The sequence below is a fragment of the Poromitra crassiceps genome (genome assembly GCF_964638095.1).
Source record: "Poromitra crassiceps genome assembly, chromosome: 3".
Classification (NCBI taxonomy): Eukaryota; Metazoa; Chordata; class Actinopteri; order Beryciformes; family Melamphaidae; genus Poromitra; species Poromitra crassiceps.
The window spans coordinates 76,291,907-76,319,391 of NC_139625.1; the positions used below are offsets into that span (position 1 = coordinate 76,291,907).

The 27,485-nt window shown below is 43.6% G+C and overlaps 1 protein-coding gene across 1 annotated transcript in view; it reads left to right on the forward strand.

Moving 5' to 3' along the window:
* The window catches only part of aox6 (aldehyde oxidase 6), a 49,134-nt gene that overhangs the window by 15,078 nt on the left and 6,571 nt on the right, over window positions 1–27,485 (forward strand). Inside the window, exons 10-26 of the mRNA XM_083633992.1 lie at window positions 1,091–1,242; window positions 1,858–1,951; window positions 2,141–2,250; window positions 2,613–2,797; window positions 3,229–3,391; window positions 6,276–6,365; window positions 7,928–8,097; window positions 8,687–8,813; window positions 9,620–9,742; window positions 10,998–11,094; window positions 11,295–11,419; window positions 11,649–11,782; window positions 12,831–12,918; window positions 13,403–13,489; window positions 18,059–18,250; window positions 19,472–19,699; window positions 27,174–27,269. Of these exons, the coding sequence (XP_083490118.1) occupies window positions 1,091–1,242; window positions 1,858–1,951; window positions 2,141–2,250; window positions 2,613–2,797; window positions 3,229–3,391; window positions 6,276–6,365; window positions 7,928–8,097; window positions 8,687–8,813; window positions 9,620–9,742; window positions 10,998–11,094; window positions 11,295–11,419; window positions 11,649–11,782; window positions 12,831–12,918; window positions 13,403–13,489; window positions 18,059–18,250; window positions 19,472–19,699; window positions 27,174–27,269 (2,261 nt within the window). The remainder of the gene's footprint in view (window positions 1–1,090; window positions 1,243–1,857; window positions 1,952–2,140; window positions 2,251–2,612; window positions 2,798–3,228; window positions 3,392–6,275; window positions 6,366–7,927; window positions 8,098–8,686; window positions 8,814–9,619; window positions 9,743–10,997; window positions 11,095–11,294; window positions 11,420–11,648; window positions 11,783–12,830; window positions 12,919–13,402; window positions 13,490–18,058; window positions 18,251–19,471; window positions 19,700–27,173; window positions 27,270–27,485) is intronic.

The following is a 27,485-nucleotide window of genomic DNA, read 5'->3' on the forward strand; positions in this document are numbered from 1 at the left end:
CCTACACACTTAACCCTATGAAACCAATCCCCTTAACAAGTACCTACATACTTAACCCTATGAAACCATTCCCCTTAACAAGTAGCCTACCTACACACTTAACCCTATGAAACCAAACCCCTTAAGAAGTACCTACACACTTAACCCTATGAAACCAATCCCCTTAACAAGTACCTACACACTTAACCCTATGAAACCAAACCCCTTAACAAGTACCTACACACTTAACCCTATGAAACCAATCCCCTTAACAAGTACCTACACACTTAACCCTATGAAACCAACCCCCTTAACAAGTACCTACACACTTAACCCTGTGAAACCAATCCCCTTAACAAGTACCTACACACTTAACCCTATGAAATCAATCCCCTTAACAAGTACCTACACACTTAACCCTATGAAACCAAACCCCTTAACAAGTACCTACACACTTAACCCTATGAAACCAACCCCCTTAATTTGATCCCTGAAATGTCCTGAATTGTCCCATTACATCAACTTTAATTTCCCATTAACAAAGCAATCAGAATCAGAATCAGAATCAGAATCAGAAAGACTTTAATGATCCCCGGGGGGAAATTGGGACAAGTTACAGTTACAGTTAGTTAATGTTAGTGTCATGGGTTTATAAGGGGTTTATTTATGGATTAAGTCAGAGAAACTCAAGTGGCCACTCCACCTAAATCGAATCAATTGATCCTTGGGCCAAGGATTTCAGCTAAATCTGTTCATAACTTCTTCTCTTATTTTTTCTTCTTTTGGGATGGATTTTTTTCTACATAGACAGTTAGCAGACAGGAAAGGTAGGGAGAGAGAGAGAGAGGATGACATGCAGTAAAGGCCCCCGGCTCGGATTCGAACCTGGGCCGGTCTAAGATGGTACCAGGCTACCAGGTGAGCCACCAAACAAAATAACTTTTGGAGATATCTTACAGACAGACAGATTAGTGAAAACATAATCTCCTTCCAATTTATAATTACATAATCAATGAGCTTTTAACAGGTGTCATGGACCCAGTGATCAATGTGTAAAGGGTTAGGGTTAGGGTTTTAAAGCAGTGTTGTTGCTGTGCTTGGCTCCCTGCAGGGCTGTGGGTTGGAGCGGGCTGTAGTCTGTCTGGGGTGAAGTCAGTGTTGGAGCAGCTGGTCGGTCAGTTTCCCACAGAGAAGACGGAGCTGTTCAGAGCACTGACCCAGCAGCTGGGGAACCTGGGGAGCCAGCAGATCCGCAACGTGGCCGTGAGTTGATTCTAATCGCTAGTTTGATGTTTTGGGACGATTTGAAGGAAGACTCCACCCAGATACTCCTCAGTCTTAATCTTTCATCAGTCTGTGGTCTTATTTTGTGTCGTAGTTAACTTTTTTGGTGAAGCTACTTTCCCTCAACCTGCCTCCTTCTTTGTTGGCCAATCATCTTACATTTTGGGGCTTGGAGGGGGAGCTTTGAATACTGCCAGCTAATCAGAGCACTGGCTCTCTCTGGCTGAAGACGCCCCCAAAATGGCCCGTAGCTCTTTACATTGTAGGGGGGCACTAGAGACTATATTATTTTCACTTGTAAAATATGTACAGGTGTTTCTTACCCTCAAGGTAATGATATAAAAATGTTTGAAAAGTAAAAGAAAATAAATCTTCCCCTTTAACATCAATTACTCCTTGCAGTCAACCAGTGCTTTTAAATGTAGTCGCATTTGATTTTGTTGGTTGATGTTTTATTCTGAAATTGTTTGTCAAATCCATGGAGTTAAAGGCACCGAAATGAAATCATACAAAAACAAATTTAATACCATAAATTGATGAGTTGAATGATGTGTTTGTGGTCTCCTGTGTGTTTCTTCTTCTTCTTCGAGTTAGTCCCTTGGGGGAAACATCGTGAGTGCGTACCCCAACTCGGACCTGAACCCTGTTTTGGCTGCTGGCAACTGCAAAATAAGTGTCATTTCAAATGGTGAGTCACCAAAACTTTGATTAGTTACCACGGCTGTCACGGCTTTGTTTTTATTTAAACAAAAAAATATGCTGTAAAAGACTATAGCAAGAAAAGGCTAGAATTGAGGAGTCAATCTCAGATGTTAGATGTTTTCTTCAGTCCTGATTGTTCAGGTCTGAGCAGCATACTGTCTGATTTATATTCCAGGAGGAAGACGAGAAATTCCCCTAAATCAAGATTTCTTTGTTGGTTTTGGGAAAACCATCCTGAAACCAGACGAAATCGTTGTTTCTGTCTTCATTCCTTTTTCCAGAAAGGTACAAATATTCCTTCTTTTTTAACTAGTAATTGTGGTAATCACGGAAAGGTTTGCTGAGGATGTGCAATATTTTTTGTTGGGATTTTTATGTTACCCCATAGGCCACTATGAAGTCAACAATGAAGATTTTACATTTTCCAGGAAGTAAAAGTAACAAGATTTGGAAATAATAATACAATAAAATACAATTGATGTTTTGTTTTGTTTTTTGCCTTTTTTGGGGTGTCAAATAGTCAGGTGTCAGGTGGTATGATAGCTAGAATGAATGAATTGTTCATATGTGAAAGCCAACATTAGGTCCAGAAAGCACATGTGCTTATTTTGTGAGGGTAAAATCGCAGTTCCATATATGTCCTGCAGGGGGAGATTGTGCGTGCTTTCCGCCAGGCTCCGAGGAAGGAGAGCGCCTTTGCCACAGTGACCACAGGGATGAGGGTGTTCTTCCCAGAGGGCTCCAGGCTGGTGCGGGAGCTCAGTGTTTACTATGGAGGAGTGGGCCCGGCTACCGCCAGCGCCGCCAAAACCTGCGCCATTATCGTTGGAAGGTCGGTATGGGAGGAGTTAGTGTAAGTAGTAAAATAAAAATCTGGTAACACTTCCCCTGGCCTACATTCATTTGAAGTCACAGGCGTTGTGGCTGGTGTGATCCCATCGCAAGATGCTATTTTGTTTTTATTTTACCACAAATATGCTATAAACTATAGCAAGGAAAAATGAAAAACGGTGTGGACCCCCTGGAACCACCTCAAGGACCCCTGGGGGTCCCCGGACCCCATTTTGAGAACCACTGGTCTATAACACCCACATATCATTATTCGCGCACTTTTGGCTGATCCTGTTGTCCAAAGCGACGTTACCAAGCTTAATCTATTATCACCAGCATTACAAGCAACCAATCCAATAGCAGCAGGTGAGAGTTCAGAGGTCACACAATTGACAGTCGATCCATTTTCCATCTCAATGTGTTGTCCTCCAGGCCGTGGGATGAGCAGACCCTGAGCGGGGCGTACGACGTGCTCCTGGAGGAGTTCGCCCTCCCTCCCTCCGCTCCCGGGGGAAAGGTGGAATTCCGTCGCTCGCTGACGCTCAGCCTCTTCTTCAAGTTCAACCTGGAAGTCCTGCAGAGGCTCCGAGAGATGGTAGGAACGGACGCTGCTTTAAAAACCCAGAGATGGTAGGAACGGACGCTGCTTTAAAAACCCACCGAAATGCATGCGTTTTGCCCATGAGTACTTCATGCAAAGTTGTTGATACTGCAAAATCTAGGTTTAAATAGGATATAATCTGATAAAAAAAGGTCTATAATGATAACATTTTATACAAACGTAAACACTGTGAATTTGAAAAAGCAATGCCTTTCTTTATTTCCAAAACATTTGGAAAAGCCCATAAATCATAGATTTACCGCATTGTTTCCTCTCATCAATATGAAGATTTTGGCCAATACTGATAACTGATATTAACATTGCTGTTATTTTGCTCTTCGGACTGATATATTAAAAATAGTAGAAAATCTAGAAATGCAAGCGTTCTTCCCTATGGCAGTGACTCTTAAACTTTTTTATATCAAGGACCGTAATATAGTCCACATTAGAGCCACACAACCCATTTGATGAGATTTTGTCTCTCGGACTCAAATCTGAGATTTTTTTTTATCGTTAGATATCATATGATTTTGTCCAAAACTCCATGATTATCTGTATTTGTAGATAGATAACAGAGAAACTATCAATAAAATAGTCATTCTTCTACATTATCTGATTGTGTTAATTTCTTGTAAAGGAAATTATGCTCAGGTTTTCATTAATTTGCCTGGGACCCCCGTGGAACCCCCTCGCCCGGACCCCATGTTGAGACCCACTGCTCTAGGGCACTACATTATGTGAAGTGGTTAATACTGCACGATCTATGTTCAAACTAGGACTGTCAAGTTTGTACAACAATTTGATTGACTGAGTTATCTGAATTTAAGTGAAATTTAAAGGAACACGCCAACATTTTGGGAGATTCGCCTATTCAAAATATATTGAGTGGAGCACACCCAAAAAGTTTGAAGAGATGCAGACTAACGAAAGTTCAAAGTAACATAAAGAAAAGAAGTCGCCTCTGCTGTGTTTAATGGGTTACACCAACATGTTGGTGTTGCACAGGGTGCAGTGAGATTCGCCTATTGGCCATATTCCTGATAGTAAAACGAGAATATAGATGCCTTTCTCTTCTCTGTGCATGTGCCCCTCCTGTGAGTGAGCACTACAATGATAGTTAATGGTACAGCAGCATGCCCCCCCCCCCCCCCCCCCCCGTTCAGTCACAAAAATACACATTCCAACAGTGCCAAAAACACCTATGTACATGTTGTGACTTGTGTAGTCACCACGCTATGAAATAATAATCCAAAATTACGAGAAACGGTAATTTTCGAAGTAAATGCATAGCCGGAACTTCTTTCCAAACATGGCCGCCTCGCGCAGTGATATGCACACAGCGCCTAAAAAGCATCATGGCAACTAACGGTACTTCTGTCAACAAAACAAAAGGCTGACTTTTCTGCCTTGATATAGCGAGCAAGCATGTGCTCAAAGCGAAGTGGAAGGGCAGTGCGAGAGCAGAGTTAGCAGAAACCACTGCTGCATCCTGATCCTATCATCAAACCATCAAGTTCACCTTTATTTCTGTAGCTCTTTATCACATGCATCTCTCAAATGACTTCACGGAGAATGAGCCTAACTAGATCTGACTGATCAACAATCAACCATTGAATATCAGCGTTACTAAGAAAATACTCATTACTCTTTTCAAAAGTAATATTATTACTTTATTTATTACTCCCTGCCAGTGCCAACAGTAATTCGTTATATTACTTTTCCGTTACACCCCACAAAATTGCTACTTGCGTCATTTCTCATGAAAATTCCTTCGCCGCTAAACGCAGCTAAGGCTTCAAACTATCTTTTTTTCCCTACAGCCTACGAATTAATCCATAAAAGTTACATGCTTGATGAAGAGCACACCTGGCTCAAAGTGATGATGAGACACAATATTTTAAACAGCTTCTGTTTTTAATAATGCAGGTGTCAAATCTGCAACTGGGGCAAACCGGTAGACCCTATAGTCTCGGCTCCCAGACCTTTGGGGAGCGAAGCAGATAGAGACTGAGAACTGAGTCTAGGTCATGAGATTACTTTTAGCCTTTTAGTCATAAAGATTATTGAAAGATATTCCATATTCCAGACTGAAATGTTATAACAGAAGTGGAGTATTGGCCAGAATGACATGAACATTTGGACACTTATTCAGCGGGTATCTTGCATGTTGCGTTCAGGTGCAACTGGCGGGCCGCCAGTTGCCCAGGTCTGGTCTAGGTAGACCCAAACAGAATGTTGGCATGAAAAAGAGGCCAACAATAGACCCTTTTCACTGGGGCCGTTTTGTGTCGAAAAGGCAGTGTAAACACAGGTGCAAGCAAGACAGTAATGACGGTTTCCAACTTCCAATCATGGAAGTTGGAAACCTCATTACTGTTTTGCTTGCACCGGTCTAGTGTTAACACATTATATCAATACACAATGTACATGTGCATAACAAGTCTGTGTCACAAATAGCCCTGCAACATTAACCTGAGCAAGTGCTGGAGAAAGTAATGCAGTTACTTGGATTAGTAACTGTAATATTATTAGTTTTGGAAATTGGAAATTGTTGTTACTGGGGGAAGTAATATACTACTGTAATATTACACCACTGTTGAATATAACCGAGAATACACTACAAATTAACGAATTAATTTTGTTGACATTTGACTGAAATTGGAAGATTGAAATTTGTTCTAACAATCTCAGTGTTGTAAACTCATTCTAAAGTTATGATAGCTCCCACTTTTCTGTTTGTAAGGATTGTTTTCAAGCTGGGTGGATTGGATAAGACAAAGTATTCAACATTTGGAGTTTCTAGGGATACAACTTTAACATCACATTGAGGTGATACTTCTACCAACCTGATGTTGAAACCTCTTTGATGTGTTTTCAGGATGTGATTCCAGACGAGCTTCCAGAGGAGGTGCAGAGCGCGATCAAGCCTCTGCCCAAACTCATCCAACACAGCCTGCAGGAGTTCCAGGTTAGGAACTATGGTAGCCTGATATCTGACCTGATATAACTAGATTGCCCTCTGTTTAAGTTATTTCTATGAGAGGATTCTCCCAGGGGAATTCCATTTTCCGGACCCTAACCAATCACTAGAGACCGACCAACGTTTTGGCCTGAATCTTACATTATTTACTCCAGTCGGAGAACGTTTTTTTTTTAAATCTCCCTTTGAATAAATGCCTTCCAAGCAGTATGACGTTCGGTTTTCAAATTAATTGGTAATTGGTACTTTTAATCAATTTAGAGCAGCCCCGATAGCAGCAATTGTTGACAGCGGCATTGGCCAACCCTTGGCGCTGATTGGTGGATCACTGTGCGGTGCAGCCGCTTATATAAGTGACTTTGAGTTTTCGTCCTTCCATCCCGTCCGTTATGGCACAGAATATCCGTTATGGCACAGAATGTCCGTTATGGCACGGAATGTCCATCTGTCACCTATCCACCATATTTTTGAATGCCCCGCTGTAAAATAATTATGGGTGCAAGGTCCGGTTCAGAACGTGACTGATTGTTGCAGCTTGTGCATTTCCTCATTAGAATTCCGACGCTGGGGAAAAAAAAGTTGCTTGTCACAATAAATACACTCGTTTGACAACTTATTTGAGGGAATGTAATACTTTTATCTATCACATCCACTATCTCTGTTGCTCTTGGAACAACTCTGGATATTTATCGACGAGATTTTTGCCAAGCTGGATGCGCTACGGGGGTTTACGGTGATCTCACAGAGATCTACGGGCTACAGTATGTTGTGTCTGTGTCAGCAACATAACGGTGGGAGGGGAGGGGGGGGGGGGGGCGGGGGCTGGGAGGATTACACCAGAAGAAGCACCCATATTTCACCTGAGGCATCATGGCAGCTAGAAATAAGGTGGATAGAAGCAGCCGCTAGAAGCCGCCACTTCTAAGTGGTAGCCAGTGGTGACTGATGATGTCAAATTAATAAACAAACACAATCCATCAACTAAGCATGCAAACACCCCTGACTGATGATGTCATACCCACTGATGATGCCGTACCCCACAATCATGGAGTGGAAGGACGGATGGACGGGCATGCAAAGTCAGTTATAGAAGCAGCTTTACCATTCTGATGATGTCATATTAGTAAACACCCCCGAGTCGTGATTATGTCATATGTTGTCATGTCCCACAATCATCGAGTGATGTGACTGATGTCATGTCCCACAATCGTCGAGTGGTGGCTCATGGTTACTGATGATGTCATACCCACTGATGATGTCATAAGCAATTGTGATGACATCAATGATTTATGACACTGATAGGCTGATGATGTCTGCACCGCGTACTTCAACACCTGGGTGTGTGTAGGTTTTTTTGCATTGTAAAGGTCCTCACACACCGGGGGATTTTTGTGTGTGCGATTAATCAATAGTATTTTTCGAACCTATATATCCAGTCGATATTGTGGCTTTTATTTTTTCAGACAAAGATCGATTTTTCAGAAATTCACTTCCAAGGTTTCTTGTTGTTTTCTTAGGTGAAATGAATTTGACAACTTTTTCTTCTTCAGAATGTTTCAGAAGGTCAGAGTGACCAGGACCCAGTGGGCCGTCCCGTCATGCATCGCTCTGCCCTCAGCCAGGCGACGGGGGAGGCCGTCTACTGTGATGACCTCCCCAAGACAGAGGGGGAGCTCTTCCTGGTTTTGGTCACCAGCACCCGATCACATGCTAAGATTACGTAAGTAGCTATAGTGACCATTTCTAAGCTATTTAAAGAGCATGTTGCAGGTTCAAGATCACATAGCAATAATATATGGGAAGGGTATATTTTTGGGGGAACATCAAATATGCATGTAAAAAATATCTGTGCATAATTGTGCACATAAACAAACGGGGAGGGACACGCTCTCTTCCCCTCTCTCTGTCTGACAGCCTTCTGTCATGGAGTGTTTTTTTCCCCAACTTCCTTTGACCAGGCTCTGTGGGCATGAAGTACAGACTGTACAGTGTATGATGCATTCGCAGAATGTAGAAGAGACAGTCTGGCTTGAGAGACTAGTCTATGTGTGTCACTTCCGTTCAGCCTTTTTAAGGGTGTTTTGTGCAGCCAATTTTATTTTATGGAAACCTTATCTCGGACTTTCAGGAAAATCTTAATTCAAGGTGTTTTTCTGCATTTCCACTCTGCCTTAATTCCTCTCTTACAACTCAGAAACCAACCAGTTGTACAACCTGTATGCTCACTTTGGCTAAACGATGTGTGACCAACATTTTAACCCGCTTTTCATTTAAAAGTGTTTGTTTAAAACCGACTTCTCATCCACCAGGGGGCTGGATGTGAGCGAGGCTCTGCAGGTCCCCGGTGTGGTTGACGTGATCACACACAAAGATATTCCCGGGAAGAAAGTCCGCATGTTTTGTGGCTACGACGAGGAGCTCCTCGCTGAGAAGGAGGTAGAGTGGAATTTGTAGAGTTTTCGTGAATACTGGTCCCCTGACCTCTGACCTCTGTCCCCTTGTTTTGCTTTCTCCACCACTTGTGCTTTGGGGCTGCATCACCCCCCCCCCCCTCCCCTCCTGTGGTCGGGGTTAGGGACTGGGGAGACCAGCGGTCACTGTATCTTAAACCCCCCCCCCTGCTTCCCCCCACCCTCCCACCCACCCACCAAACCTTCCTCCCAACTAAGCAACTCCCCCATGTATCCCCCCTACACACACATACACATGCATATCCCGACACATTATCACCTGCACTAGGCAGCATATTCATACATAGGTAAACATACATACTGTAGAAACACAGCATATCCGCTTACCTCTCACACCTTTGTAATGAGAACCTCTCCCCAAATGTGCCCAACCATTAGACCCCGTCTCTGCTTTTGCATGTTTTGCATAATTTTGTTTTGTATAAGTCTGTTTTGTGTTTATGTCTTTGACTTTTTTGTACTGTTAATTGCACAATAAAAAATATATGAATTTTCTGGGGGAAGTCAGGGAATATCAATTGAATTTCCCAAATGAGTCGCTTCACAGTTCACATTTACGGGAATATAGCAGAATGTATGTTCCATCTTTTTCTTACACATCCATCATCACATTAGATGATGGTCAGACAAACATGAACAAACCAAGAAGGATTAACTTTGCTCTAAGTCCTTGAATTTTCGGGCCACAGTGGGAGGAAGCCCTGTCTTGACTACCAGTGCTACAGTAACTAGTGCAGTAACCATCCTTGTGTCCATGCATTTTGCCTGCAGGTGTCGTGTGTCGGTCAGATGTTGTGTGCGGTGCTCGCTGACACGAAGGCCCACGCTAAACGAGGCGCGGCGGCCGTGAAGGTCGGCTACGAAGACCTGCCAGACCCTGTTTTTACTGTGGAGGTGTGTGGAGTTCAGATCAGCTTTACTGTTGTCGGACAAATCCAACCAAACCAAGGATTTGGGAGATTTTGGAATTATCCACTAATCAGTGGTTCCCAAACTTTTTCTGCCACGCCCCCCTTTACGATATAGATACGTTTACCCGCCCCCCCCCCACACACACACACACACACACCAAGTGTGCCGTCGCTTACCGTAGTTGTGAATTATTAATTGCACTATTAAATAAACTCTCAATTGGTTAGTTTGTTTTACTGAAAATAATACATTTAAACAACAACTTCCAAAGAGATTTGATAGTATACAGTAGACTGCTTTCTGACATGTTTCTTGTAAACATTCTTTAATATATTTTCACATTTAAAGTAAAATTAAATTAAACGTTTACATTGAACAGTGATGACAGTAACAACAACAATAACAACTTAGATATCCCCACTTTTAACAGTAGGGGAGAGGGTAGTCTCGCTGGCCAGCCTCCCCTCCCTTCCGTGAGAGGAGTCTGGCAGCGCAGGTCTCCATTGTGGAATTGCGATGGGCGGCGCTTAGCAGCAGTGTCCTTGGAAAATAGTTTCCAACAATCCAATTTGCCATTTTCAGCGTGTAGCAACGAGCTAGCGTGTAGGTTTCTGCCGTTAGCTTGCTAGCTAGTTAGCGTTGTTGTTTTCACTGAGGCGGCAGGGCACTATTTACAGTGACACACAGGGAGGAGGGAGCGTAAGCCGCTCTGATTGATGTGGTCGGAGCCAATGACAGAGCTTCTAATAAGCGGGGAGCGGACATCCGGCAGCGACTGAAACAGTCGCTCCAATGGAGAGCAGCTGTAGAGCAGGGGAGGGCTTATCCCAGTAGCCTGTTTCCGTGCAGCCAGACGACTCTCACGAAAGGGAGGGGAGGCTGGCCAGCGAGACTAGGGAGAGGGAGACAGAGAGGCATGCATTAGGTCATCTAGTTTCATATCATACCCGAAACTTCACTCTGGCTTTAACAGCTTTAAGTCCACTGCAGCCTCTGAAAAACAGCAATGGGAGCAATTACCAATTGAGAGCATAGCTGGAGAAAGGGTTAAAAATAGGGAGACTCCCATGAAAATCGGGAGTGTTGGCAGGTACAGTATGTGCACCCTTCCTCTTTGTTGTACTTGAAGGTTGTTGTTCTGCGAAATCGAGCATTTAAAAATATTTTTTAGCCATCTCAGGCAATGCAGGTAGAATTCTGTTGACATCTTCTCTTGACGATCTTCTCTCTCTGTCAGGAAGCCATTGAGAAGAAGTCATTCTTTGAGCCTCACAGAGCGATCGAGAGAGGTAACGTGACCGAGGCCTTTAAAAGCGTCGATCAGGTTTATGAAGGTGAGGTGTGTCTCTTTCTCTTGGTAAAACACATGAAACACGACTGGTCTCCATTTGAATCCATTTCAAAGTGTTCTCTTCTCATAACATGTGTAGTTGTTTCCTCAGGAGAGATTCCTTCATAATGATAAGAGATTTGTTCATTGCATGTTGTTTCCTCAGAAGAGATTTGTACATTACACGTGTAATTGTTTCCTTAGGAGAGATTCGTATCGGCGGCCAGGAGCATTTCTACATGGAGACGCAAAGCATGCTGGTTGTTCCTGTAGGAGAGGAGAGGGAGTTGAATGTTTATATCTCCAGTCAGTTTCCAACGTACACCCAGGTACACGCCCAGACCTTCTCTACCCAGGGTTGTAGTAGTCCTGACCTCGAGGACCCACTTGAGTTCCAATTTTGATTAATCATGAGTCAAGTCAGACTCGAGTGTAACTTGAATATTTATGTCTGTTATGACTGTTTATGATGACTATGATATGAATGACTCAAATTAGCCCTGAAAATGCTTTTTTGTTTATTTTTGCAACCCCTGCGTGTCATCTTCCTGGTTGCAGGAGGCTGTTGCGGAGACACTGGCTCTCCCATCTAACAGAGTCACCTGTCACGTCAAAAGGCTTGGCGGAGCTTTTGGAGGAAAAGTCACTAAAACGGCCGTGTTGGCTTGTATCACCTCTGTGGCTGCATGGAAGTAAGTCCCTACCAACGTTGTCTTCAAAGGTCTGTAGTAGTACCTTGGGTTGTGTCTTTCCCTCCACGATAAAACAAAATTAGTCATCTGTTGAATTGTGTTTTCTTCTCTCTCCATTCACTGCCATTGTCTGGGGGAATAGTCTGAAAATCATTTCTAGTACCGTACATAAAGGAATGCTGACACAGCAGATTCTGACAATATGCAATCTGGGAACCCAGAGGCTATCAGTCTGACGACTAATAAGACTCTGGAACAGACGGCTGATAGATCAGCTCTCTGCACCAAAACTTCCGCTTCCATGCGCCGCCGTCATTGTTTACAGTCTGATTACGCGAGAATGGAGTTGGAGTTGATCAATCAATACTTTTTGTAGATGTTTTACTGTAGGTCCAGACGATGTTTCGACGAATCTCTATGAACACATAAGCGCATAATGAGACCCCGAAATATCGTCCGTCTGTCCCAGAATCTTATTACTCGTGACTTGTCAGACTGATAGACTCTGATGTAAAAAAAATAACCTAGTCCTGCTGTTGAATTGTTTTAGTGAATCACTTTCTTTACGTGTATCAAACCTTTCAATTTAAACAAGTTAAACCCAGAAATCCGGTCGGAGGAAGCATATGCCGATGGAACGAAGAAAATATACACTTATCAGTCATCGTAAATAGGCAAAATAAAATGGAGAGACTTGTTTTATATATTGGAAGAAGGTGCTTTGTCAAAGTCCAATCTTTTTCACATATTTGCAATTATTGGTAAACGCATAATTTTCTTTGTTCCATCGTAAGCATGTTTTCTCAGATGAAATTGTTGAATTAACTGCTTTTGAACTCGAGCCTGAGCCTGACTATACTGTGAAAATAATAAAATTAAATACCGTACATAAAAATAGTTAAAAAAAATTTAAATCAAGGAAATGTATCTGGCATTTCTACTTTTTTGCTGTGTCGTATCGAACCGAACTGTGAATTTTGTGAACGTTACACCCGTAATGTATCTTTAAACGTGCCGTTTTATTTTTTTATTTTTTTTGCCCTGTCAGGACTGACCGGTCGGTTCGCTGTGTGCTGGAGCGAGGGGAGGACATGCTGATCACAGGAGCCCGTCACCCTGTGCTGGGAAAATACAAGGTTCTCTAAACACTGTGCTTCTTTCACATACTCAAACAAAAATAAAGAAAGAAATAAAGTGTGGATACAAAGGACGCTGGTTTGGGAAATGGGATTTTGACAACAATTTGTGTCCTGCTATGTAATTCTTTTTTATACTAAACATCATACATTAGCCTAGAGAGGCTATAACGTGTTTAGTGTGCATTATTCAACATATAATGAGATTATATAGTTTTAGCATTTTGACCAGCTTTCATTTTCTGCAAATAAATGTTCTGAATGAGAATATTTTTGTTTGAAGTTATAATCAAAATGTGATCAATAGTTCATGAAAGAATATCAAAAGTCCGATTTTACACCGGCACATAGCAATTTTCTGTATTAAAAAGAATCAAAATACGCTTAGAATACTATAAAAACTATATATATATATATATATCATACAATAGTGATGGAAAAGTCATGGGAATCCCATGTAATAGCTGATTGCTGTCTGCTTCAGGTGGGTTTCATGAATGATGGAAGGATCATTGCTGCAGATCTGCAGTACTACACCAACGCTGGCAACACTGTAGATGAGTCCATTCTGGTGAGTAGCAGCTGTTATGGTCAGTATTTATTTATTTATTTATTTTATTTATTTATTTATTTATTTATTTATTTATTTATTTATTTATTTATTATTTATTTATTTATTTATTTATTTATTTATTTATTTATTTATTTATTTATTTGTTTATTTATATATTCTCATGAAGAATTAGAGGACTGTGAGAGATGAGAGCAGAGAAGGGTGACGCACTACTATATTTTCCAAGCCACGCCGTCTTTTTACCATGTGCGAAGTGGCGTGGTCAAGGCGAGGTGTTTTGGGGTGAGTCATTCATTCATTCAGTCAGTCAGTCAGTTAGTCAGTTAGTCAGTTAGTCAGTCATAATGTCACAGAAAGGATGCTTATTTCGGGGTCGCTTGCTTTGATTCCCCCTCGTTTCCCCGAAGGATTCAAGATTTTTTTTTTTTTATTGTCACTCCATGGTACAAGTATCACGTGTGAAATTCTTGTGCTGTGGACTCCGTTTACGACATAGTACAAATAGGCAACAAGCAATGAGCAATAGGCAATAAGAAATAGGCATCAATAAGCAATACTAAGCAGCAATAGGCAATGCGGCAGAATAGCGATAAGACAAGTCAGTGGCATATTCATTGCACATAGGTGCACGTCATGTGCATACGTTAGACGTGTTCGGACATTTTAATTCGACGTATTTGACATACATTACAGTGCAAGTAGCATGTACCTTATTAAACATACAATTAAACATTAGGCATTGTGCATACGTTAGACGTGTTCAGACATTTTAAATTCGACGTAATTGACATACAGGTGCAAATAGCATGTACCTTGTTAGACATACAATTAAACATTAGGCATACATAATGGTAGCAGCTGCAGTACGGTACGGTACGACTACTACACTATTTGTGTAGGTATGTTAAGGAGTCTCGTGGCCTGCGGGAAGAAACTGTTCCTCAAGCGATTTGTGCGTGCTTTTGGAACCCTGTATCTCCTCCCTGAGGGTAGCAGGGAGAACAGGCTGTTGTGGGGATGGTTTGTGTCTTTGATGATCTTCAGGGACCTCCTGAGGCACCGCTGGTTATACAGTTCGTGCAGTTCTGGCAACTCGTCTCCTGTTACGTGCTGGGCCGCGCGCCTCACCCTCCGTAGCGCCCTGCGGTCCATGGTGGTACAGTTCCCGTACCAGGCGGTGAAGCAGCCAGTCAGCAGGCTTTCAATGGTGCCTCTGTAGAAGTCCCTGAGGATTTCTTTCCTTAGCCCAAACTTCTTCAGGCGCCTGAGTCCGTGTATTCGCTGTTGGGCCTTTTTGACAACAGTGGCGGTGTGGCCGGCCCAGGTCAGGTCCTGGTGGATGTTGACTCCCAGGTACTTGAAGCTGTCCACCCTTTCCACCACTGTGCCGTTGATGGAGATTGGGGGGGTGTGTGCCCCCCCCCCTCTCCTGTAGTCCACAATGATCTCCTTGGTCTTGGAGACGTTCAGAGAGAGGTGGTTGTCCTGGCACCATTGTTCCAGGACCCTCACCTCCTCTCTGTAGGCCGTCTCGTCGCCCCCCGAGATCAGCCCCACGACTGCTGTGTCGTCTGCAAACTTCACGATGGTGTTTGAAGTTTGAGTCGCCACGCAGTCGTGGGTGTAGAGGTCGTACCAGAAGGGGCTGGAGACGCACCCCTGGGGCGCTCCTATGCTGATGGTCAGCGGGGAGGAGGTGAGGTTGCCCACCCTCACCACCTGGCGGCGGTCTGTCAGGAAGTCCAGGATCCAGTCGCACATCGCTGTGTTTAGTCCCAGGTCCCTGAGTTTGCTTACCAGCCTGGAGGGTACTATGGTGTTGAATGCTGAGCTGTAGTCCACGAACAGCATTCTCACATAGGTGTCCTTCCCCTCCAGGTGGGACAGGGCGGTGTGGAGCACGTGTGCCACTGCATCCGCTGTGCTCCTGTTGGGGCGGTATGCAAACTGCAGCGGGTCGTGGTCCGGGGGGAGTGTGGGACGGATCTTTGATATGACCAGCTTTTCAAGGCACTTGCTGGCTATTGGTGTGAGGGCTATAGGGCGCCAGTCATTGAGGCTGGTCACTTTTTGCTGTTTGGGAATGGGGATGATTGTTGCTGCCTTGAAGCAGGAGGGAACTCGTCGGAGGGAGAGGGACTGGTTGAAGATGTCTGTGTACACGGCTGCCAGCTGGTGGGCGCAGGCCTTGAGGACCCGCCCAGGGATGCCGTCCGGGCCGGCTGCCTTGCGTGGGTTGATACGCAGGAGGTGGTGTGTTTCGATCGGGCTGCTCAATGTTCACCCCTGCCCACTTGGGACGCTGGCTCAATGTCACACACACACACACACACACACACACACACACACACACACACACACACACACACACACACACACACACACACACACAGAGTTGAGTTTCAGCCTACACACACACTGATGCAGAGTTGAGTTTCAGCCTACAGACACTCAGGCAAGACGGGGAGTTAATACCATAAACTAGCTAATAATTTTGCCGATATGTAACATACAAAATAAAGCATACGACAATGTCTAAGAATGCAACGCCATGTAACTGGCTCGTTAAACTCGCATTCCAGGGAATAACGTTAACGTCTGCACTGTCTTAAGACTTAAGTGGCGCATGCTGCGCTCGGAGGAAACTGAAAACCATCTGAAGCTTTCTATGTTGGAGTCCTGGTATGTTTTGTACAAGGACGTCTCTCAGTGTGTTGCTGTTAACTGCCCATTTCGTTGTTTTCTTTTTGTTGATCTAATCTTTTTCCTCTTCGACTTGATTTGTATCAGTGATACAGGCAGCACACGCTCTTGCAAAGCGCCTGGCTAACTTGCTGCAAAGTTGTAAACAGAGCTGGTTTGACAGTTGACAGCTGAGAGCCGGCTTCTGTCAGCTGACAACATCAGATCTCCAAAAACTTTTTTTGATAAACTGAGCACACAGGAGTAATCTAAATAGTTACTTTGACCCACTACATTTTTTTCTAAACTTAGGCTATAAAAGTGCCATATTAACCCTTAACGGTGGTATAGAGCTCAAACGGCTCCTATCCCAGTCTGGCAAAAGTGATGACGTAATGAGTGGTGTCCCATTTCATAGGCAATTGTTTTCAACCCCTACCCCTTGTGGCTCTGTTTTCAAGGGCAAGGGCCAAAGGGAGGGGCAATCAAAAACAAGGGGTTTATTTGTTTATTGAAATTCATAGTCAGCACTGTTTGCATAGCCTATTTGCATGTTTTTTTTCAAGAACGATAAAAAAAAGTACATCTTTCAATTAATTAGATTTTTTTTGTGCTGATCCGATACATGATACACACACACACACACACACACACACACACACACACACACACACACACACACACACACACACATTTAATATATTTATTTATGTTCACATTTTACAAGAGAAATTCTTGAACACAAATAGTGGTAGATGCACATACAAGCTCAGAATCTCATTGACATGTCTGATCTGTCTATGGATACAGGAAGCAGCGTCTCCTCCATATGTGGCGGCTGCCTATTATCACAGATATCGAGCAGAATTTTGCTAATACTTTAGCTTTTGGCTTTGGAATTCCTGCCATCTGCAAACCCCTTACAACTAGTCTGTGGACGTTGCCAAGGCTTCCAAATATAAACACAAGTAGTTTGCACTTGTACCCGAGTTGTTCAATCTCATTTTTGAGAGGTTGGTATTTTAAAACCTTAGCAAGGAATGTCTCCTCCAGACTATAGTCAAACGTACAGCCTACTTCTAAGATGGTGACTTCTCTGCTTTCTTCGTCAACAACAACAACATCTGGTGTATTGGCTGTCACATTTGAAAATATCTCAGTTTCGTTATTGCATAGTATGAACATGTCAGATGAAACCCTTGTGTGAGTATAAACTTCAACAGAAGAAGGTGGGATGTATAGAAGCATGTCCTTAACCAGTAGGTCAACAATCCTGTCATGTCTGGAAATATACATACCTTTGTATACATGGCAGCCATTCAGAATATGTGACAGTGACTCTATGGTTGGGGTGTTGTGATGGTGCAGGCAATGAGGAGAAAATGTATTGGGGTACCACAGAGAGAGATTGAGTCTGGTTGGGAGGACCTGTAATCTGGCTTTAACTGCAAATGTAAGAATATCCTCATTAACTGCACACACACACACACACACACACACACACACACACACACACACACACACACACACACACACAGTATTATATGTGTATTATACTATACAAGGACTAACACAAATTGAATGGAATAACAATTTTGGCTGTACCCCATCTAGCTACAACCCAGGTATACCTGTCCCTATGGTTGCCACACGGTGCACATGGTCCTACAATGGGTAGAAAACACTAGCTTTTAGTGTAGATGCAATTTAGTACCAGATGTTAAGTGGAATAGCGCACTATATTCTTCTGAGTGGACAAAATTTTAATACGGTACTTTTTATTGTAACAAACAATAGTAGTTTTTCAGTAAGTTTTACAATATGTTGCCTAATGGTAAGATTAACCCTAAAATTTACAATTTAAATCGTGGTTCTCTCCTGCAGGTAGTTGAGAAGATCCTCCTTCACATGGACAGTGCCTACAACATCCCCAACCTGCGAGGGCGCGGCTCTGCCTGCAGGACCCACCTGCCCTCCAACACGGCCTTCAGAGGCTTCGGCGTGCCCCAGAGCATCATGGTGGTGGAGAACATGCTGAACGACGTGGCCATGGTGCTGCGACACCCTGCACACCAGGTCAGCACCTGGGGGTCCGGGGGGACACAGAGGTCTGAAGCACAGGATATGTTTGATTGGGCTGCAAATTAAGATTTATTTACTTATTTTATTTGTATTGTTATTTTTTGTCCAAAATAAGATTTCCGCCATTTGGAAAGAGTGACACCTCCCCTTACAAACTGATTGAAGACATACAACCTTTTGTAGGGTACAGAATGGATCCTATGTATTTTACCTACCAACACGAGGGTCGCAGGTTTGTATCCACGTGTTACCCCCGTCTTGGTCGGGTGTCCATACAGGCACGATTGGCTGTGCCTGAGGGTGGGAAAACGGATTGGGGGTATGTGTCCTGGTCGCTGCACTAGCGCCTCCTCTGGTCAGCCGGGGCGCCTCGTTGAGGCGGAAGAGAACTGGTGGGAATAGCGTGATCCTCCCACATGCTACGTCCTGCCGGTGAAGCTCTCCCTGTCAGGTGAAAAGAAGCGGCTGGAACTGCACGTGTTGGAGGAAGCATGGTGCTAGTCGCGGCTCTCCCCAGGTCGGCAGAGGGTGGACCAGCAACCGAGGCAGCCAATAGGGCAGCATGGAGATAAATTGGCTAAGTACAATTGGGGAGAAAATGGGGGAAAATCAGAAGATTTTTTTTAATAGCCTACGGCATTTTGGAAATTAACTCTTCAACTCTTCCTTTCCTTGTCGTTTTGCTCTTTGTTTTGTAAGCAAACACTGATAGAAGGAAAGTTTCAGCCAATCTTGAGTGCAATTACAACAACAAATCCAGTAACTAATTAACATAGTGAGTCCAGTAATCTCGAAATTCTGATTTACTCTAACGATCTAGCCAGCTAAGTGGCTCCGGCTATTAGGATGAGATGGGATAGGTAGGCTAGGTAAGCCTGTGATGTCACCTTATATAAAAACCAAAGACCAGCCAATAGCAAATGGCCAGTTCAGGACTCAGGCTTCACTACAGATTTGGGTTTGGAGTTGAACTTACATTATATCAGAGATAGAGTGATACCTTTCCTGATGATTGTCCATTAAATGTTGTCTATGGGAGCAGAAGAAAATATGTGTCGCGAGCCATTCTTTTCATTTGAACATTCCCAAAAGGCTCATATCGGCCCTCAAATATCAGGAAGCCGATAGATACGATACATCAGTGAAGTCATATTTCATACATCAGATATAGGAAGAGAAGTTGTAACTTATCTCTGTCGTCGGACTCTTCATCAGATCCGGGAGATCAACATGTATAAAGGGGTGTCGCTCACCCACTACAAGATGGAATTTGACCCAGAGAATCTGCTGCGCTGCTGGGAGGAATGCAAGGCCAAGTCCGCCTACAACGCCCGACGCAAGGCCATTGACCAGTTCAACCAGCACAACCGCTGGAAGAAGAGGGGCATGTCCATCATCCCCATTAAATATGGCATTGCATTCGCAGAGAGCTTCCTCAATCAGGTCTGGACAGCTGAGCTTAGTGATGCTGAACTGTTGGTCACATAGAATGTATTATCTTGTTTGTTTGATAAATCTTCTATCTTGTTATAACCCTTTCACACCAAGGGTCCAACCAGGGTTATTCCCTTATTATTGTTATTTTGGGTCTGAAAGGTAGGGCTGCAAGATTATGGTCAAAATGATAATCACAAATATCTTGATCAATATTGAGATTATGATTATTTAACACGATTACGCGTTGACTTTGGGAAGATCATCCCTTTATTGAACAAAAGAAATATATAAAAATAACACTGGATTTCTTTGAACTGTCATCTTCTACCAAGGAAGATTAAAAAATAAACTGACAAACGCGCCGGCTCTCTACTTAAGCTGAAACTACATGAACCACAGTGTGTTTGGACTTTAGCGGAGGGGCGGTGCGCTGGATTTACAACACAAGACAAAATGAGAGCAACATTGCTAAACGGAATGTGACATCTTTTATCTTGATTTTATCATGATTTTATCATTTTCATGATTGTGGGAAGCCAAAATCTTGATCACGATTAACATTCAATTAATCGTGCAGCCCTACTGAAAGGGTTAACCCCCCCCCCCCAGGTGGCGACCCACCTCGAGAGGTGGCTTGGACCAGGGTCGGACAAGGCTTCATTTCAGTGTGAATTGGTTCCACCCTGGTTGCTATTTTATGCATCTTCCCTGGGTTGTGATCAAGGACCATTAAAAAGAAGGATAAGACATCACTCACTCACGTCACAGCGTTCGGATTTTGCTTTGGGTCCAGTTCTATTGAAGTGAAGGAGGCGGACAGGGTAAGTCCCACTATAAACCTAGCCTGGGTAAACCCAGCCTCCACGTGACCTCTATGTGCTATCAGTCACGAAGACTGATAGCACATAGAGGTCATGTGAGGCTGGGTTTACCCAGGCTACTATAAACCACCATCTTTGTGGTTTCACCTTTGATTGAAAAATTCTTCCACCAGATTAAAGAAAATACATGATGTTGACTGTTCAAAGGTGAAACGACACGATGGTTTAGTGCAGGGGTGGGCAACTATTTTTCATGGGGGGCCACATGAGAAATCCAGATTGTTGCCGGGGGCCGAACAAATATTGTCATGCCGTAATGGATGGGCAACTTTGATGATAGAGAGGACCACAAAAAAAGTCCTCGCTACCAGATTTTGCTGAGGGCTGAACGGCGCCAGCGCGAAAAAATTGGGGCATTTGAAGCCAGGTTTAGAGGAATAACTAATTTTAAATTAACAGTTGTGATGTCATTATTCAGTCTTAACCACCAATATTTGATCCTTTTCTCACTCACTCCTATGTCACCACACTCTCCCTGCAGGGCTTGAAATTAACTTTTTTCACCACCTGCCAATATGGCTGCTAGATTTTAAAGTTACCAGCCAATTAGAATTTCCACTATCCGAAATATTTTTCTTGAAATAAACCAGAATATGAGTGGGTTAATTTAAGCATAAGTATCAGTAAGTGGCCGGGATTCTCAAAGCCTGTGTTGAGGGTCACACGAACATGCACTCTTGAAGCTAAATAAATCCAAAACCAACAAGTTAATTATTGAAATTTCTACCTCAATGTAGAACAGCCATTTCTTACACATGAGATTACTTTTGGCCTTTTAGTCATAAAGATTATTGAAAGATATTCCATATTCCAGACTGAAATGCTATAACAGAAGAATATTGGCCAGAATGACATGAACATTTGGACACTTATTCAGCGGGTATCTTGCATGTTGCGTTCAGGTGCACTGTAAAAAAATAAAAATAAAAACTTTTTTTGCAATTCCATCGCGGGCCACACAGGGGGCCGTATGTTGCCCATGTGTGCTTTATAGTAACGTTCAGTCATAACTCATTTATAATTAAGCCCATAGTTAATGAACTAATCATGTACAAAACACACACACACAGTCACATATTTTATATACTGTATATGTTGTAAGCCTAATTTTTGCCATCACAGCTGCTTTTTACATGTATGGGATAATACAGGCTAATATACAAGGTGTCCCAAGCTCTGAGTCATTATAAACTCAATTAGCTACAGAAGCTAATGTTCACATTCAGTCCTTGTATATTTCTCTCATGTGTTCATCATTCCTTTCCTCCTCTGTGTGTGTGATTGAGAAATGAGATGGAGGTGGTGTTCATCCTAATTGGCCTGGTCAGGTGTCAGATTGCTGCTGGCTGATTGGCTGGTGGAGAGCATTTAAGCCAGCTGATGCCATCCTGTCGCCCCTTGCTCTCCTCATTCCCAACGATGATGGCTGCTGTGTTCTGTCAGGTAGGAACTGTGTGTAGACCTACTTTAGTAGTTCTGCAGAACTTTATTAAGATGTGTCTTTATCTTGGTAGACCTGTGCAGTCTAAACTGTAAATAGTTACCTTCCAGATCTATACTTTTGTACACTGTAAATAACACTTACCCAAGTAGCAGAAAGTAGGGGGAGAAGCCCTTTAGTTTTTAACATTTTCTCATGTTTATTTTGTAGGAGCTTATAGGTAAGAGCTGTGTCTCTTATTTAATCCATCATTTTCTTAGGTAAATTTAAGGTTGGGGATTAGTTTGATTGGTTAGTTCTGTTGGGGCCATGCTGTGCTCTGAAACTAAACCTGCTACTTGTGAACTTGTGATGGTGGTTTGGCTGATCATCCTTGGGAGTGGGAAGAGTGGGGGCACTTTTGTGTTGCGGTCCGGTTCCCCGAGGCTGGTTCCTAACATAATTGGGTGCTCGTCTGCTTTTATCATTCGTCAGCACGTCGTCTGTGTGTATATATATATTTTATGTTTGTCTGGTGGGCAGTCTTTGTGCAGGTGGTAAATGGTGTTAGTCAAGGTGCCTTTGCATGGAGCTGAGGAAGCTCATGGTGGTAAAGCTGGTGGAGGGGTTTGTTGGAGGAGGAGCCGGTCAGAGGGGACCAGTAAGACTGAGTAGGGGCGTGACAAGGCAGGGCCGTCAGTAGCACCGTTTTTCCTCTTTCTGTGTAGAATGCTACCCTACAAGAGTCTCCGTACATAGACTTGCCTGTCACTCTGACTCCCAAGCCGTCTAAATCAGCGATACAGACGTATTTACAAGTGTCACAGAAACATTTCAAAGCCACATATTGAGAAGAAGAGTTCATAGCTTCTCGACATCGGGGTTAGAAAGCTCGTCGCTGCTCATAAATGCCTCTTTTCATCTGAAGTCTGTGCTGGTGATATTTTTTACCGAGCTTTCGGCCAGAGTGGCGCTGTTGAGCGCTCTGGGAGCTCTAACCTGGAAAAAAATATCACCAGCACAGACTTCAGATGAAAAGGGGCATTTATGAGCAGCGTCGAGCTTTCTAACCCCGACGTCGAGAAGCGATGAACCCTTCTTCTCAATATGTGGCTTTGAAATGTTTCTGTGACACTTGTAAATACGTCTGTATCACTGATTTAGACGGCTTGGGAGTCAGAGTCACAGGCAAGTCTATGTACGGAGACGGGACTCTTGTAGGGTAGCATAGTCTACACAGAAAGAGGAGAAACGGTGCTACTGACGGCCCTGCCTTGTCACGCCCCTCCTCAGTCTTACTGGTCCCCTCTGACCGGCTCCACCTCCAACAAACATCTCCACCAGCTTTACCACCATGAGCTTCCTCAGCTCCATGCACACCATTTACCACCTGCACAAAGACTGCCCACCAGACAAACATATAAAATATATATATATACTCAGACGACGTGCTGACGAACGAGGAAAGCGGACGAGCCCCCAATTATGTTAGGAACCGGCCTCGGAACGGGACCGCAACACAAAAGTGCCCCCACTCTTCCCACTCCCAAGGATGATCAGCCAAACCACCATCACAAGTTCACAAGTAGCAGGTTTAGTTTCAGAGCACAGCATGGCCCCAACAACAAACTAATCCCCAACCTTAAACTTACCTAAGAAAAGGATGGATTAAATAAGACAGCTCTCACCTATAAGCTCCTACAAAATAAACATGAGAAAATGTTACAAAAAACTAAAGTGCTTCTCCCTCCTACTTTACTTGGGTAAGATGTTAGTGTACAAAAGTGTAGAGCTGGAAGTAGCTATTTACAGTTTAGACTGCACAGGTCCACCAAGATAACACATCTTAAAGTTCTGAAGAAGTAGGCCTACACAGTTCCTACCTGACAGAACATAGCAAAGAGTCAACAGAGAGCCATCATAGTTGGGAGTACAATGAGTGGACTAATAGTTCAATAACTCATTGAGGAAAGGAATGATGTTAACACATGACACAGACTCAAACGTTTAAATGCTATAGCAAATTGAGTTTTGAATGATAGCCCCAAACTTTTATTTCACCAACTTCCTGTGTCTGCACTGTTAAATGGGTTTGGGGATGCCATCCCTTGCAGTCATTGCCACCGATGATGGCTGCTCTGCTGACTCTTTGTTCTGTCAGGTAGGCACTGTGTGTAGGCCTACTTTGGCAGTTCTTTAGAACTTGAAGATCTGTCCTTGTCTAGGTAGACTTGTGCAGTCCAAACTGTAAATAGCTACCTTCCAAATCTATACTTTTTTACACTTATTAACTCTTACCCAAGTAGTAGTAGGAGGGAGAAGCCCTTTAGTTTTGTAACATTCACATGTTTATTTTGTAGGAGCTTATAGGTGAGAGCTGTGTCTATTTTTTTAATCCATCCTTTTCTTAGGTAAGTTTAAGGTTGGCGATTAGTTTGATTTGTTGATGTTGGGGCCATGCTGTGCTCTGAAACTACACCTGCTACTTGTGAAGGTGGTTTGGCTGATCATCTTTGGGAGTGGGAAGAGTGGGGGCACTTTTGTGTTGCCGTCCCCTTCCCCGAGGCCGGTTCCTAACATAATTAGGGGGTCGCCCGCTTTTCTCCTTCGTCAGCACGTCGTCTGAGTATATATATATTTTATATGTTTGTCTGGTGGGCAGTGTTTGTGCAGGTGGTACAGTAAATGGTGTGCATGGAGCTGAGGAAGCTCATGGTGGTAAAGCTGGTGGAGATGTTTGCTGGAGGAGGAGCCGGTCAGAGGGGACCAGTAAGACTGAGGAGGGGCGTGACAAGGCAGGGCCGTCAGTAGCACCGTTTCTCCTCTTTCTGTGTAGACTATGCTACCCTACAAGAGTCCCGTCTCCGTACATAGACTTGCCTGTGACTCTGACTCCCAAGCAGTCTAAATCAGTGATACAGACGTATTTACAAGTGTCACAGAAACATTTCAAAATCACATATTGAGAAGAAGGGTTCATAGCTTCTCGACATCGGGGTTAGAAAGCTCGACGCTGCTCATAAATGCCTCTTTTCATCTGAAGTCTGTGCTGGTGATATTTTTTACCGAGCCTTTGGCCAGAGTGGCGCTGTGACGGCTAAGAGCTCTAACCTGGAAAAAATATCACCAGCACAGACTTCAGATGAAAAGAGGCATTTATGAGCAGCGTCGAACTTTCTAACTCCGACGTCGAGAAGCGATGAACCCTTCTCAATATGTGGCTTTGAAATGTTTCTGTGACACTTGTAAATACGTCTGTATCACTGATTTAGACTGCTTGGGAGTCAGAGTCACAGGCAAGTCTATGTACGGAGACGGGACTCTTGTAGGGTAGCATAGTCTACACAGAAAGAGGAGAAACGGTGCTACTGACGGCCCTGCCTTGTCACGCCCCTCCTCAGTCTTACTGGTCCCCTCTGACCGGCTCCTCCTCCAGCAAACATCTCCACCAGCTTAACCACCATTAGCTTCCTCAGCTCCATGCAAAGCCACCTTGACTAACACCATTTACCACCTGCACAAAGACTGCCCACCAGACAAACATAAAATATATATATACACACACACTCACAGACGACGTGCTGACGAATGAGAAAAGCAGACGAGCACCCAATTATGTTAGGGACCGGCCTCGGGGAACGGGACCGCAACACAAAAGTGCCCCCACTCTTCCCACTCCCAAGGATGATCAGCCAAACCACCATCACAAGTTCACAAGTAGCAGGTTTAGTTTCAGAGCACAGCATGGCCCCAACACAACTAACCAATCAAACTAATCCCCAACCTTAAATTTACCTAAGAAAAGAAAATGATGGATTAAATAAGAGACACAGCTCTTACCTATAAGCTCCTACAAAATAAACATCAGAAAATGTTACAAAAAACTAAAGGGCTTCTCCCCCTACTTTCTGCTACTTGGGTAAGTGTTATTTACAGTGTACAAAAGTGTAGATCTGGAAGGTAACTAATTACAGTTTAGACTGCACAGGTCTACCAAGATAAAGACACATCTTAATAAAGTTCTGCAGAACTACTAAAGTAGGTCTACACACAGTTCCTACCTGACAGAACACAGCAGTCAGCACAGCAGCCATCATCGTTGGGAATGAGGAGAGCAAGGGGCGACAGGATGGCATCAGCTGGCTTAAATGCTCTCCACCAGCCAATCAGCCAGCAGCAATCTGACACCTGACCAGGCCAATTAGGATGAACACCACCTGCAATTCATTTCTCAATCACACACACACAGAGGAGGAAAGGAATGATGAACACATGAGAGAAATATACAAGGACTGAATGTGAACATTAGCTTCTGTAGCTAATTGAGTTTATAATGACTCAGAGCTTGGGACACCTTGTATATTAGCCTGTATTATCCCATACATGTAAAAAGCAGCTGTGATGGCAAAAATTAGGCTTACAACATATACAGTATATAAAATATGTGACACTGTGTGTGTTTTGTACATGATTAGTTCATTAACTATGGGCTTAATTATAAATGAGTTCTGACTGAACGTTACTATAAAGCACACATGGGCAACATACGGCCCGGTGGCGGGTATGTGTTAGAGGGTACACACAGGAAAATACTGTCACAGAGGACTAAGAGATGATTTACCATCTAGTGGGACCCATGCCCACCCCATTCACTTCAATAGAATGGGTCCCAATGCAAAATGTGTATGCTGTGCCGTGAGTGATGTCTCTTCCTTCTTTATAGTTTCCTTGGTTGAGACCAGGGTCAGGTCTGATCATGACCAGGGATTAACCCTGTGTTGACTGACTTGGTGTGAATTTACCTCTTTCACAGCAGCCATTTTGTGTCTAAACGGCAGGGTAAACAGGTGCAACCAAAACATTAATGAGGCTTTTTTCAATCCATTTAGGTATTCCAGTGCTGGGGCCCTCATTCATGTTTTGGTTGTACCTGTGTTTGCCCTGGCTTTTAGACACAAAATGGCTGCTGTGAAAAAGGCTCATTGACAAAAGAAGGGTTGAACATAGGTCAAGTAACCCCCTGGTCGTTGGTATGAAACTGGTATAAGTCATCTGTATCAATCTGTTGATACGTGTGTGTGTGTGTGTGTGTGTGTGTGTGTGTGTGTGTGTGTGCGTGCGTGCGTGCGTGCGTACGTATGTGTGCATGCGTGCGCGCGCGCGTGCATGTGTGAGTAAGGCTGCAGCACTGGTCCACATCTATAAAGACGGATCAGTTCTGGTTAGTCACGGCGGGTGCGAGATGGGCCAGGGACTCCACACTAAAATGCAACAGGTACCGTCTTTTTCATATCAAGGACCCCTAATTTAGTCCACACTAGACCATGATGGACCCTTAACTTGATAAGATTTTGCCTCTGGAAACTCAAATCTGAGAATATTTTTACATTCTCCAACTACGTTACCTTCTTGTAAATTAATTAATGATGAAGTTTATTATCAAGTCATCAATTTGCTGGGGACCCCCTAGAACCCCTGGTAGTCACCGGAA